Source organism: Camponotus vicinus, unplaced genomic scaffold (assembly GCF_025532165.1).
Source record: "Camponotus vicinus isolate PSW18456_S1 unplaced genomic scaffold, iyCamVici1.0 SCAF_3, whole genome shotgun sequence".
NCBI lineage: Eukaryota > Metazoa > Arthropoda > Insecta > Hymenoptera > Formicidae > Camponotus > Camponotus vicinus.
The window spans coordinates 12887102-12900956 of NW_028141967.1; the positions used below are offsets into that span (position 1 = coordinate 12887102).

Below are 13855 nucleotides of genomic sequence, written 5' to 3' on the forward strand. Positions count from 1 at the left end.
TTTCAGATGGAGAAAATATTTTAAAGATTTTTTGGTGCAGCTTAAAATAAGTTTTTTAATATATACGTTTTTTAATGCTTTTACACAAACAGAGAAAAAATGCAAAGCTACTTAAGTTTCAAGTGGTAAATTTGTAAATATATTGAAAAAAACCTAATAGCTTTCGTAGGATCAATATTTTTCACTCGCATAACATTTTCATATACATATATATATATATATATATATATATATATATATATATATATATACAGGGTGATCCAGAACAAACGTTTGTCTTTAAAAAAATAAATTGTCGAGTCTATTCTAAGACGATTTTCCCTTTACCAAAATTGTCTACGAGGCTTAGTTTTTAAATTATTAAATAAAATAGTTTGCGAATTACGGAACGAGTACAAGAGGTAGACAGGGACGGCGCAACTCACCGTCCGATACAGGCGCTCATGTGGGGCGCTCGATGCGATCAGCTGATTGCTGCACACGATGAGTGTAACAATCAGTGTGTGTGTGTGTGTGTGGTGTATTTATGCACGCGTATCCACACATGCACCGTACTCTCTCTCTTTCTCTCTCTCTCTCTCTCCCTCTTTCTCTCTCACTCACTCACTCACTCACTTATTCTTACCTTAATAATGAGATTCTTCATACTGATAAATAGCAGTGCCCAGTGTGTTGCACGATAATAATCGTCGTCGACGAGACGTCGTTTCTTCAACACGCAGTCTGACACATCGTCAAATAAGCGAAGTTTTTTCTTTCATCACTTTCGACACTTACAAATTTACTCGCGCACTTAATCACTCACGATTGATAAAAGGAGGAATTTACCAACGGTTACGGTACGAATTTAATAAACGGTTAACGCATTTAATTATTAATTACACACTCGATTAAAGAAACGCGTTAACAGAACGCGATACTCGATGCAAAGCGCGCGACGCGACTACCGACGACAAGCAGGTCAGATTAGTACTAGCGCCTCTAGCGCTGCCAAACATAAACGTGTAGCATTACGCGCTAGTACTAACCTGACCTGCTTGTCGTCGGTCGTCGCGTCGCGCGCTTTGCATCGAGTATCGCGTTCTGTTAACGCGTTTCTTTAATCGAGTATGTAATTAATAATTAAATGCGTTAACCGTTTATTAAATTCGTACCGTAACCGTTGGTAAATTCCTCCTTTTATCAATCGTGAGTGATTAAGTGTGCGAGTAAATTTGTAAGTGTCGAAAGTGATGAAAGAAAAAACTTCGCTTATTTGACGATGTGTCAGACTGCGTGTTGAAGAAACGACGTCTCGTCGACGACGATTATTATCGTGCAACACACTGGGCACTGCTATTTATCAGCAGTATGAAGAATCTCATTATTAAGGTAAGAATAAGTGAGTGAGTGAGTGAGTGAGAGAGAAAGAGGGAGAGAGAGAGAGCGAAAGAGAGAGAGTACGGTGCATGTGTGGATACGCGTGCATAAATACACAACACACACACACACACACACTGATTGTTATACTCATCGTGTGCAGCAATCAGCTGATCGCGTCGAGCGCCCCACATGATCGCCTGTATCGGACGGTGAATTGCGCCGTCCCTGTCTACCTCTTGTACTCGTTCCGTAATTCGCAAACTATTTTATTTAATAATTTAAAAACTAAGCCTCGTAGACAATTTTGGTAAAGGGAAAATCGTCTTAGAATAGACTCGACAATTTATTTTTTTAAAGACAAACGTTTGTTCTGGATCACCCTGTATATATATATATATATATATATATATATATATATATATATATATATATATATATATACAGGGTGGGCCATTTTAATCTATGCACCCAAATTTCTTTGTACCTAAGACAGATACGGAAAAATGATTCAGACAAAAGTTGTTTGGTTTCGAGGGGGCCATAAGATGGTATCATTGGTTTGACCTTGAAGAGTTATTTGAAGGTCACCTCCAACTTTTTAAATGGGACACCCTATATGCTTTTGCATATTCTTGTAGCTCATCTCGAGAGCTTCCCAAAACACTATAATTAAGTTAGTTTTCATTAAGTACTTTCCGAGTTCTGAGGCTTGAAATCATTTCTTAATTTTACATAAACCGTAAAATATCTTGTAAAATATTCATTTTTCGATTATCCTTATACCTTAATACTTTTATGTACAAAATAATGAGAGGAATCAATTGGTGTAAAGAAAATACATAGTTATTTTTAAGAAAAAATATGTAATTGTTAATTGCAAATTACATATTTTTTCTACGAAACAACTATGTTTTTTCTTTACACCAATTGATTCCTCTCATTATTTTGTACATAAAAGTATTAAGATAAGATAATCGAAAAATGAAGATTTTACTAGATATTTTATTGTTTATGTAAAATTAAGAAATGATTTCAAGCCTCATAACTCGGAAAGTACTTAATGAAAACTAACTTAATTATAGTGTTTTGGAAAGCTCTCGAGATGAGCTACAAGAATATGTAATAAAAAATAGGGAAATCCATTTAAAAAATCCAAAGTGACCTTGCCCTGACCTTGACAACGCCACCAAAAGTCAAACCAATGGTACCCTCTTATGTCCCCCTTCAAGCCATATAACTTATATCTGAAACATTTTTCGATTTAATGCAGTGTTTCTGAGATATTCGCGTGTATTGATTAAAATGGTCTACCCTGTATATGTGTGTGTGTGTGTGTGTAAACTGCTAAATACTTCCTAAATTATAAAAAAGCATAATAATTAATGTTATTAATTTTCAATTAAGAGTATGCCTTATATTAGACTAAGAGCTGGCTACATAAAAATGTCCTTCATCAGGTACACGAAGTATTTATACCTGAAAAGGATCCATTAGTGTAGCTAAGCACTGAGTCACCAGTCTGCCAGGGCGGTCCCGGGGCTTAAGGCGGTGGCGGGCGGTCAAAGACGACAAATTTATAGGCGAAAAATATCATAAGGTACAAGGATGAAAGTTCCGCGAAAATCTATTATTTATTGCGTTAATACATGAAAAAATGCTGGCAGACTGTTTCCTAGAGGCGAAAGAGCCGACAGACCGCTTCAAAGTGGCGTAAAATTTCAGGAAAAAAAAATCATAAGGTACACGAATAGAAGTTTTTTGTAGTAGTAGTTTATAACTTTAAAAAGCTGTATGCAAAATGGCAGACTGATAACGGGGGGATAAAATCAAGGCAGACGGTTACAAAGGTCGCGCTGTAGCTTCAGCATTCTTAGCGACCGCTCGCCGCTCTTAACTTTTAAGTATAAAATAGTAACTGAAAATAATAAGGTACATGCATGAATCTCTTTTGGCCTTTCAAAATAAGTTAATAAAAATAAGTTTAATTTAATATATTTTTATTTTAATTATATTTTTATAAATAAAAAAAATTAATCACGAATTTTTGTATCAGCCTCTTCGTGAGATTTGGATACAAACGGGGATTTGGAACAAACAGCGCATTATTGACGTCTCAGCATTGTATGAAGAATTAGGTGATTTGTTTTGTAAATCTTTGGCAGGATTTCACGCGTTGACTGGATGTGATTTCAATCCGGCATTATTTCGTAAAGGAAAACAACGACCTTTGCAATTATTAACAAAATCTGAACAATTTCAGAAAGCGTTCGATGAAATAGGTTCCGAAAATTGCGACATAGTGAATGTATTTCCAATTCTGGAAAAATTTATTTGTAATTTGTATAATTTTAAATCTCTCGATTCCGTTAATAGTTTTTACGAAAAAATATGGAATTGTTAATTGCAAATTACATATTTTTTCTTCAAAACAACTATGTGTTTTTTTTACACCAGTTGATTCCTCTCATTATTTTGTACGTAAAAGTATTAAGGTAAGATAATCGAAAAATGAATATTTTACAAGATATTTTACGGTTTATGTAAAATTAAGAAATTATTTCAAGCCTCATAACTCAAAAAGTACTTAACAAAAAAGTACTTAATTATAGTGTTTTGGAAAGCTCTCGAGATAAGCTACAAGAATATGCAATGACAAATAGTAGGTTCCATTTAAGAAATTGAAGGTGACCTTCATGTGACCTTCAAATAACTCTTCAAGGTCAAACCAATGATACCATCTTATGGCCCCCTCAAAACCAAACAACTTTTGTCTGAATCATTTTTCCGTATCTGTCTTAGGTACAAAGAAATTTGGGTGCATAGATTAAAATGGCCCACCCTGTATACAGGGTGAGTTTTAATGGTTGTGTCAATCTTTTTATCATGCGGGAGATTACCGATCGCAATTTTAATAAATTGATCGATACATAGATGTCAGTTAATTGGATCGATCGTATCGAAGGCCGAAATATAATATGTACAATTAAAGCAAGTTAAAAGCTGAAATTATGTAGTATGGATTTATTATTGTTAAAGCTACGCACTTATTATTATTATTATTATTATTATTATTAAATATATATATTATTATATTTATTATTATTATTATTATTATTATTAAAGCTACGTATACATATTTAATATATTAAAGCAGTAAGAATACATATTTAAAAATTCAGTTCAAATTTAACACTTTAACATTTTATGTAAAACTTTATTTCAAATTCCGCATTTATTTTTATGATAAAAATCTTTATTATTGTTATACGCTAAAGGTATGTAGTATTTCTGCCTTCTTGAAATAAAATCACGCAATTGTTCCACAAGAAATACATTCTTATGAAACAATTGCGTAATTTTATTTTAAGAAGGAAGAAAATTTTTTGCTGTATATTTTTAGCATATAAAACAATAAAAATTAATCATAAAAATAAATGCGGAATTTGAAATAAAGTTTTACATAAAACGTTAAAGTGTTAAATTTGAATTGAATTTTTAAATATGTATTTCTTCCGCTTTAATATGTATAATATGTATCGAATATGTATAATAATAAATCCCTAATTTGATCACAGTAAAATAATAATAATAATAATAATAAATATAATAACATATATATTTAATAATAATAATAATAATAATAATAATAATAATAATAATAATAATAATAAATGCGTAGCTTTAATAATAATAATAAATCCACACTACATAATTTCAGCTTTTAACTTGCTTTAATTGTACACATTATATTTCGGCCTTCGATACGGTCGATTCAATTAACTGACATCTATGTATCAATCAATTTATTAAAATTGCGATCGGTAATCTCCCGTATGATAAAAAGATTGACACAACCATTAAAACTCACCCTGTATATATATATATATGTATGTATGTATGTATGTATATATACAGGGTGAGTCTGATAAAACGTCCACCGTGTTTTTCTCGAAAACGGTAAGAGATAGGTAGAAGACATCCATTATGAAAATTGTAGGATAAGTAGGGGCACATACTTTGATGACCTTGAATAATCTTGAATGTCCGTTTTTCACATCAAGAATTAAAAAAAAAATTTTTTTTAAATGGAAAGGGGTACTTTGTAGTCACTCTATCGATAGTACTCAATGAGCTTAATAACTTTTGTATCAGAGTTTTTTTCGAAAATTCAATCGTTGTCAAGGTATCGACAAAATAAGTCAGAATGAAAATTTGGAATAAATTTTTTTATTATTCCTAACTGCACTTACTGTAGTACATTTACTGTAGTAAGTGTTCAAAATGTGCACCACGTTGAGCCAGACATGCCTGTAGTCTTCGCGGAAAGCTTGCTTGTATTTCTTCTAACTCCTGTATGGTTATTTCACGAAAAATTATTTTAATTCTTTCTATCATATTTTCTCGAGTGATAGGACGTTGAAAATAGGCTAACTCCTTCACTCTTCCCCAGAGGTAAAAGTCCAAACATGTTAAGTCGGGTGATCTTGCAGGAAATAGTACAGGACCACTTCTACTTATCTATTTGTTTGGAAACATTCTGTTGAGCTCTTGCCTCGTATTTATTTCAAAGTGCGAGATCACCCGACTTAACATGTTTGGATTTTTCCAAATTTTCATTCTGACTTATTTTGTCGATACCTTGACAACGGTTGAATTTTCGAAAAAAACTCTGATACATAAGTTATTAAGCTCATTGAGTACCATCGATAGAGTGACTACAAAGTACTCCTTTCCATTAAAAAAAAAATTTTTTTTAAATTCTTGATGTAAAAAACGGACATTCAAGGTTATTCAAGGTCATCAAAGTATGTGCCCCTACTTATCCTACAATTTTCATAATAGATGTCTTCTACCTATCTCTTACCGTTTTCAAGAAAAACACGGTGGTCGTTTTATCAGACTCACCCTGTATATATATATATATATATATATATATATATATATATATATATATATATATATATTGTAAACAATCCGACTTGATTTATAACGAATTGTTTACAATGTAAGAGCAAAATTATCAAAAACAAAATTTAAAAAAAAATTCCTTGAATCTCATAAAATTTCATGAGAATTTCCTAATGTTTATGAAAGAAATCTTCAAGATATCTAGGTTTTCCGTGTTGCCAGAAAGAGTAGATATACTGTGTATATTATTTGTATACAATATATTTATTCTTATATAATAATTTAAGAAATTAATATTTTATTAAGAAACAATCCATTTTTATATATAATTAATAACAGACAATATTTTAAAATAACTATAAGAAATTAGGCTCTGTATATTGAAAATATAAACTTAAATTTAAACGGGCCATCAGAGCCAAACGCGGATGGGGTAGTGCGTAAGTTCAACGAGAATTAAGTTTTCGTTGAAACTTTATTTGTATGCACAGGGCACAAAATTTTCTTAGTACGATACCAAGCGAATTTAAAATAATTTTCAATTCGAGAAATTATTTAATTATCCCTCTTTCCCCCCCTGTAGTGTTGTAGGCGAGAAAAATATCGGGCCGAAAGAGAATTATTTTAAATTCGCTTGGTATCGTACCAAGAAAATTTTGTGCCCTGTGCACACAAATAAAGTTTCAACGAAAACTTAATTCTCGTTGAACTTACGCACTACCATCCGCGTTTGGCTCTGATGGCCCGTTTAAATTTAAGACAATATTTTATTTAAAAAATAGTATGTTAAATACATATGAACCTTCTTACTTTTAACTCATTGTGACCGAGAAGGGAGAAAGAAAAAGCAAGGAGAAAGTGAGAGGTAGCGGATAAAGGAAAGAAGAAAGAGGGAAAAAGATAACATACATCCTATTTTTAATTTCTCTTTCAATATTTACTTAGATTTCAATATATGTAGAATAGAAATATTGGGCGAATATATCCTTACATAATCTCATTAGCCACTTTAATGCTATGTCCCGATATCAAAATGTTGCTAGCAGTACGCCAGTAAATTCAAACGCGGAGTGCCTCGCTAATGCTTCGCATGAACTTGGCGTGAGACACTATCGTGTCTCTTGATCATGATTTACGGATTACAGATTTTTTTAGATAGATTCCAATTTTGCATCCTTATTAGGCTAAGTTTTTGATAGTTTAGTGATATAACATGATAGCTTAGTGATATAGCATGATAGTAGAAATACAATACAAATCAAGCATTGCCTTCAATTATTTTCACTAACAAAAATATATAACGGAATAGGATCTACTGTATCAGACATTGACGACAAAAAAATTTATAAGCGAGTATAAGGAATACAAGAAAAGGGACGTTATGTGGTTCAGCCATTAGAGCACTGATATAAACAAAGTTATGTCAGGATTGCGCAAACGCATCTATTTGTGTTCATTGCACTGATAATGAATTATTATCTATTAATCTTTAATATCTCGTTAAAAATACTTTTCCATGTCCGACTATTTTTAGTTGATAAAAACATTATTTTTCCTCATATGAATAAATTATTTATTAATAATTTATGACTGACTGTAAAATTGCGAAGAAAAAACTGTCGCCATGGAAATAGCAAGCATCATGAGGATAGGGAGCGGATAGGGCGCGTGAAGTAGAAATAATTCTAATTTATTTTTGAAAAATATGTTTTCGGAATACGATTTTATCATATATGCTAAATGCTATGGCGTTAAATATGCTTTGTTTTGCTATAAAAAAAATTTTGAAATTTTTGAAAATTAGTAAAAGGAGAGAAAAAGGATTTCGAAAAATATAACATTTTCAAAAATTTTGATTGCATTGTTATAAAATATTGCATTGTTAAAAACCATCAAACTTTTATTTGAAATTCTCTTTTGTATCTTTTATGTTTCGATGATATTCGCTCAGAAATATAAAAACCAATTTTTTTTCAAGAAGATGTTCATCCACTTAACGATCACGTATCCATGGCACGTAAAAAAATATGTGCCTTTTATTTTGCCCTAAACTATACCATATCCAAAGCTCATCAAAATCGAAATGAGATATTTCTGATTTTTTCCTTGTAAGTAGAGAAAAAAATTTTTTTAAATGAAGCACGATACATCATCACATCCCTTCTTCTTAATTAAATATTATATAAGTGGACCGCTTCCGAGCATCGAAGAGTACCACATATATTGTGTCCGAATACTGTAATCGCGACTCGCAACAACCATTAAGTATGTAAAGTAACCCCAGTTAGCCAAGTCTGCTCGAACAGATTTCGCCAAGTGCTTGCTAAAAATTGTTGTCAGCAAAAAGGCTACAATTTTGCTACAAGAGTTGTTATTACCTGATTAAGCTGGCAGATTGGCGGCAAAAACCGAGCAAAGCTTGCTGACAAAATCCGACAACAAATTGGCGGCAAAAAGCAAGCGAAGCTTGCTGCATGACTTGACGTCAAATTGGCGGCAAAAACCGAGCAAGATCTGCGCGCATAATTTGACGGCAGATTGGTGGCAGAAACCGAGCAGAACCTGCATAATCGGTATTTAGATGCCTTGATTCAATAGTTCCTTCGCTTTCCGCTACGCGATGCACGCTTTCTCGCAATCAAATTTCTGTTAAAAGTAGATATAAAGCCTGCTAGTGGCTATTAATAAAAGATCAAAAGTATATTTCTATTAGTTTAATTTTTGATATCTCATACAAGCTTAATATGAGAATATTAAACTGATTAGAATCAACAGAATAAATGGAAAATTATCCTATTTGAAGCATAAAGCAAGAGTTTAATTATCATATAAATTATATCTCAATTTTATAAATTAAATTTAATTATTTTCACAATTTACTTTATTATTAATTTAATTAAGTTGAAAGAGAATTTGCTGCTACGTGAGATATAACTACGATATAACATTACATTTCATAGTTATTTATGAAAAGAAAATTATAATTTACCAATAAAACTTATTCTGTAATATTAAATTTTATTGCACTGGTCAAAAGCAAATCATGCTCGGTTTCTATCGTCAATATGCTGTCAGATTGCGCGCGCGCAGATCTTGCTCGGTTTTTGTCGACAATTTGACGTCAACATGTCAGCAAGCTTTGCTCGGGTTTTGTCACCAATTTGCTGTCAGGTTATGTCAGCAAGGTTTGCTAGCAAAACACGAGCTTAATGCGGACACAGATGGCTATGGATTTGGTGTGGAATTTTGATTAAATTTGCTGCCAATTTGCATGCAATTTGTTAACATTTTGCTTACTGGGACGTTAAATATACTCTTCTACAAGAAAATACGAAGTGTTTTTATTCAGTACGTGGATTTTAATATACCTTTAGATATACAAATCCTAAAAAATCCCTTTCTTAGCGGCTACGTATACTACAAAATTGAAAGTATAGTAATATGTAGTTTAAGACAAAAAATAGATCAATAAATATTCACTTAGGTCCACAACTGATAAGCAGATTTAAGAATTCTAAATAAAGATTGACAGTCTCTCGAATGAAATTGTTATTAATTGTACCCAAACAGCAATAATTACAGACATTTAAAGACATTATTTAAAGACATGATTATCACAATGGGAACAAACGATACTTATAACATTACACGTGCTCGCCTGATAGACTAGCCTCATACAATACTTGTACTTGAATAATAAAAACGTCAATCTCACCCGATTGCAACAAACTCTCCATTAATTAAAATCTAATTCTTAAAACTCATTTTGATTGATGCCTTTCGCTTGCAAAAATCTGATAACTCGCGCATATCGAATTTGGAATAAATTTTAATAATATGGCCATTTTGTTTACTTGTAAAACTTCGATTAATAGATAGAAGACATCTACGCATGTTATTATTTCCCCTTTCTCTCCTTCCTATATAATAACATATGCCCTTGACTTCGAGATTGCACACACAGATCATATGTACTCAACATCTATATAAGTCATAAAAGTATTATTGGATCGCCTTCATCCATTCTTAAAGAGTGTATGTTAGTACATTAAAATAATATATTATTATATATATAATAATTTTTTTAAACAGCCGCGTGGACTTTTGGCATCTTTTATTTTTAAATGAATATTACCTTATCATCATTTTTATGAAAGCTCTTAGAATCATGGCTTTCCAATTTTTGAGCTCGACATACCAGTAATCTGGGGTCCTCCATATCCCAACAATGCGCCGTAACTAATCTCGCTCTACATTGCGTAATTCTAAAAAAAAAGAAAAGAAAAGGTAAATTTTTCCATGCTAAATTTTTTGTGTTCTTACATATTAATATATGTGTATAATATCGCATTATTATAGAATATTATCAATAAATAATATAGAATATATCACATTATTATAGAATAATTAATTAATTCTATAAATGTATGTTACATTATAAATAGTATGTGTAGTATTCAATTTTAAGTTATATCTATATATAAGTAATTAAAAAAAATTAATTTATAAACAAATTATTCATACAAAAGTGGAATCGTTTTGAAAGGTAGTATGTAAAATTATGAGTGAAGTATACATAGAGAGATATACAGGGTGTCCCATTTTAATCGATCACCCCGAATAACTTTCTTAATTTTGATTGTAGAAGAAAACGTTTCAGACAAAAGTTATATAGTTTCAAGGGGGACATGAGACGGTGCCATTAGCTTGATCTTGAAGAGTCAGCTGAAAGTCACCTCCAACTTTTTTAATGGGACACGCTATATGCTTTTACATATTCTTATAGCTCATCTCGAGAGCTTTCCAAAACACTATAATTAAGTTAGTTTTCATTAAGTACTTTCCGAGTTATGAGGCTTGAAATGATTTCTTAATTTTACATAAACTGTAAAATATCTTGTAAAATATTCATTTTTCGATTATCTTACCTTAATACTTTTATGTACAAAATAATGAGAGGAATCAATTGGTGTAAAGAAAACACATAATTGTTTCGAAAAAAGAAATGTAATTGTTAATTGCAAATTACATTTTTTTTTTTCGAAACAACTATGTGTTTTCTTTACACCAATTGATTCCTCTCATTATTTTGTACATAAAAGTATTAAGGTAAGATAATCGAAAAATGAATATTTTACAAGATATTTTTTACAGTTTATGTAAAATTAAGAAATTATTTCAAGCCTCATAACTCGGAAAGTACTTAATGAAAACTAACTTAATTATAGTGTTTTGGAAAGCTCTCGAGATGAGCTATAAGAATATGCAAAAGCATATAGGGTGTCCCATTTAAAAAGTTGTAGGTGACCTTCACGTGACTTTCAGCTGACTCTTCAAAGTCAAACTAATGGCACCGTCTCATGTGCCCCTTGAAACCATATAACTTTTGTCTGAAACGTTTTTTTCTACAATCAAAATTAAAAAAGTTATTCGGGGTGATCGATTAAAATGGGACACCCTGTATACACAATAAATGATATCACATATAATTTTTTTAATAATATAAATTATTTTGAATATTTTATATTTCTAAATGGAATGTCGTATTTTAATATATTTATGAATTAATATTGTGTATTATGTATCACTGTTAAGACACATATTTAACGATACATATACCATATAAGATCATTAAAATTCGGCCAAAAAGACTTGAAACAAAATTATCAAAACTATGATGCAATTTGATAGTGAATGCAGTTTCTGATAAATGTATCTTTGAATATAAATTTTTATTTTAATCCTTCAAGACACTAAACACTAAGACACTAGACACTAAAAGCTAAAACAAATTAGTATGTTTTTGTATCTTTCCTCTATATTAAAAATATACATCATAATAGATTAGAAATATAATTAATACCATTTATAATCTATAATTCTATTTATAATCTAATCTGTAATTTCATATAGTTATGATGCAGTTTCCTATTTTTTAAAATGTTTTTTTAAATATTTTTTTAAATGTTTTTTTTACTCACAACGTAGAATCATCATCAATGATATCGTTTGACTCCCCGAAATCGAACTCGTGGACTTGATCACTTTCAATATCCCAAACATATAAAATCGAACTAGGCATAAGGTTTGCCATTGCGACAGTGATCGAGACACAACGACAATCCGAATTACATCTTGCTTCAATAATTTCGGCAAAGTCACTGATCGCCTCATACGTCGCCATAGCTCGAGTATGCAGTTTAGCCTCATGTTTACCCAAGTCCCAGATTTTTAAAATACCATTCAATGACGCAACAGTCAAATACTGTCCTGTAAATAATTATAAAAATAATATTTATAATATGAATGAAATACACACATATCTTCACATAAACAGGGTATATCAGAATTCGCAGATGCGGAATGCACAGCATGATAGTTTGTGCTAAAAGAAATAACTTTCTCTCTTGGCAAAATTGCGTCTGAATATTACTTTTTTAATGAGAGTAACTTTAAGCTAATAAATAAGCGCTTTAGATTAAACATGAATCAGGGGCGGCGCACGCTTATGAGACTCGAAAGTTACAGTGCCCGGTAAGCAAAATGCGCGCAATTTGCCAGCAGATTGGCGACAGATTTTCACAAAAGTTGCTAGCAGATTGGCATCCGTTATGTCCGCAATAAGCTCACGATTTGCTAGCAAAACCTGCTCACACAATCTGACAGCAGATTGTTAGCAAAAACCGAACAGGATCTGCTAACATGACTTGACGTCAAATTGTCGGCAGAAACCGAGCAGGATCTGCGCGCGCGTAATCTGACGGCAGATTGGCAGCACATTCTGAGCAGAATCTGCAGTTTCTGGTCATTCATATAAATATGTAATATAAATGCAACAAAATTGATTATTACAGATGCTAAATAAGACTATTATTGATGAATTACAATTTTATTCTAATATAACATATAATATGTAATATATGTTATATCTCACATAGTGAAGGACTAGTTCAATTTAATTAAATTAATAATAAAGTAAATGGTGAAAGTAATTAAATTTAATTTATAAAACTTGATATACAATTTATTTAGAATTAAATTCCTTTATACTTCAAATAGGTAGTAAATGAATAATTTTCCATTTATTCTATTGATTCCAATCAGTTTAATATTCTGAATCTCATCTGCTTGTATCAGATATTAAAGTGATAGAAATAGTTACTATTTTTAATCTTTTATTAATAATCGCGACTTTATATATATTTCTGACAGAAATTTGATTGCGAGAAAGTACATCACATAGCGGTAAGCGAAGAAACTATCGAATCAAATGTAGATTGTTGCCAATTTGTTATCAGATCACGCATGCAAACCCTGTTTCACTTCTGCCGTCAATCTAAAGTCAAATTACGCGCACGCAGATCCTGCTTGGTTTCTGCCGACAATCTGATATCAAGTCATGTTAGCAGATCCTGCTTGGTTTTTGCCACAAATCTGCGTCAGATTCTGTGAGCAGGCTCTGCTCGATTTTTGACATCAATTTGTCAACTTAATCGATAATAGCAGCTTCAGTATCAAATTTGTAACCTTTTTGCTAACATTAGTTGATAGCAGACACTTGGTATGATTTGCTTTCTACAGACTT

At 31.4% G+C, this 13855-nt stretch overlaps 1 protein-coding gene across 4 annotated transcripts in view; it reads right to left on the reverse strand.

Annotated features, from left to right (window-relative positions):
- The window catches only part of Rempa (intraflagellar transport protein rempA), a 53780-nt gene that overhangs the window by 13471 nt on the left and 26454 nt on the right, over positions 1-13855 (reverse strand). For all 4 annotated transcript variants that reach the window (XM_083094081.1, XM_083094080.1, XM_083094082.1 and 1 more), the window contains 2 exons: positions 12252-12540; positions 10406-10535 (listed from right to left, as the gene is read on the reverse strand). In XM_083094081.1, the coding sequence (XP_082950207.1) occupies positions 10406-10535; positions 12252-12540 (419 nt within the window). The remainder of the gene's footprint in view (positions 1-10405; positions 10536-12251; positions 12541-13855) is intronic.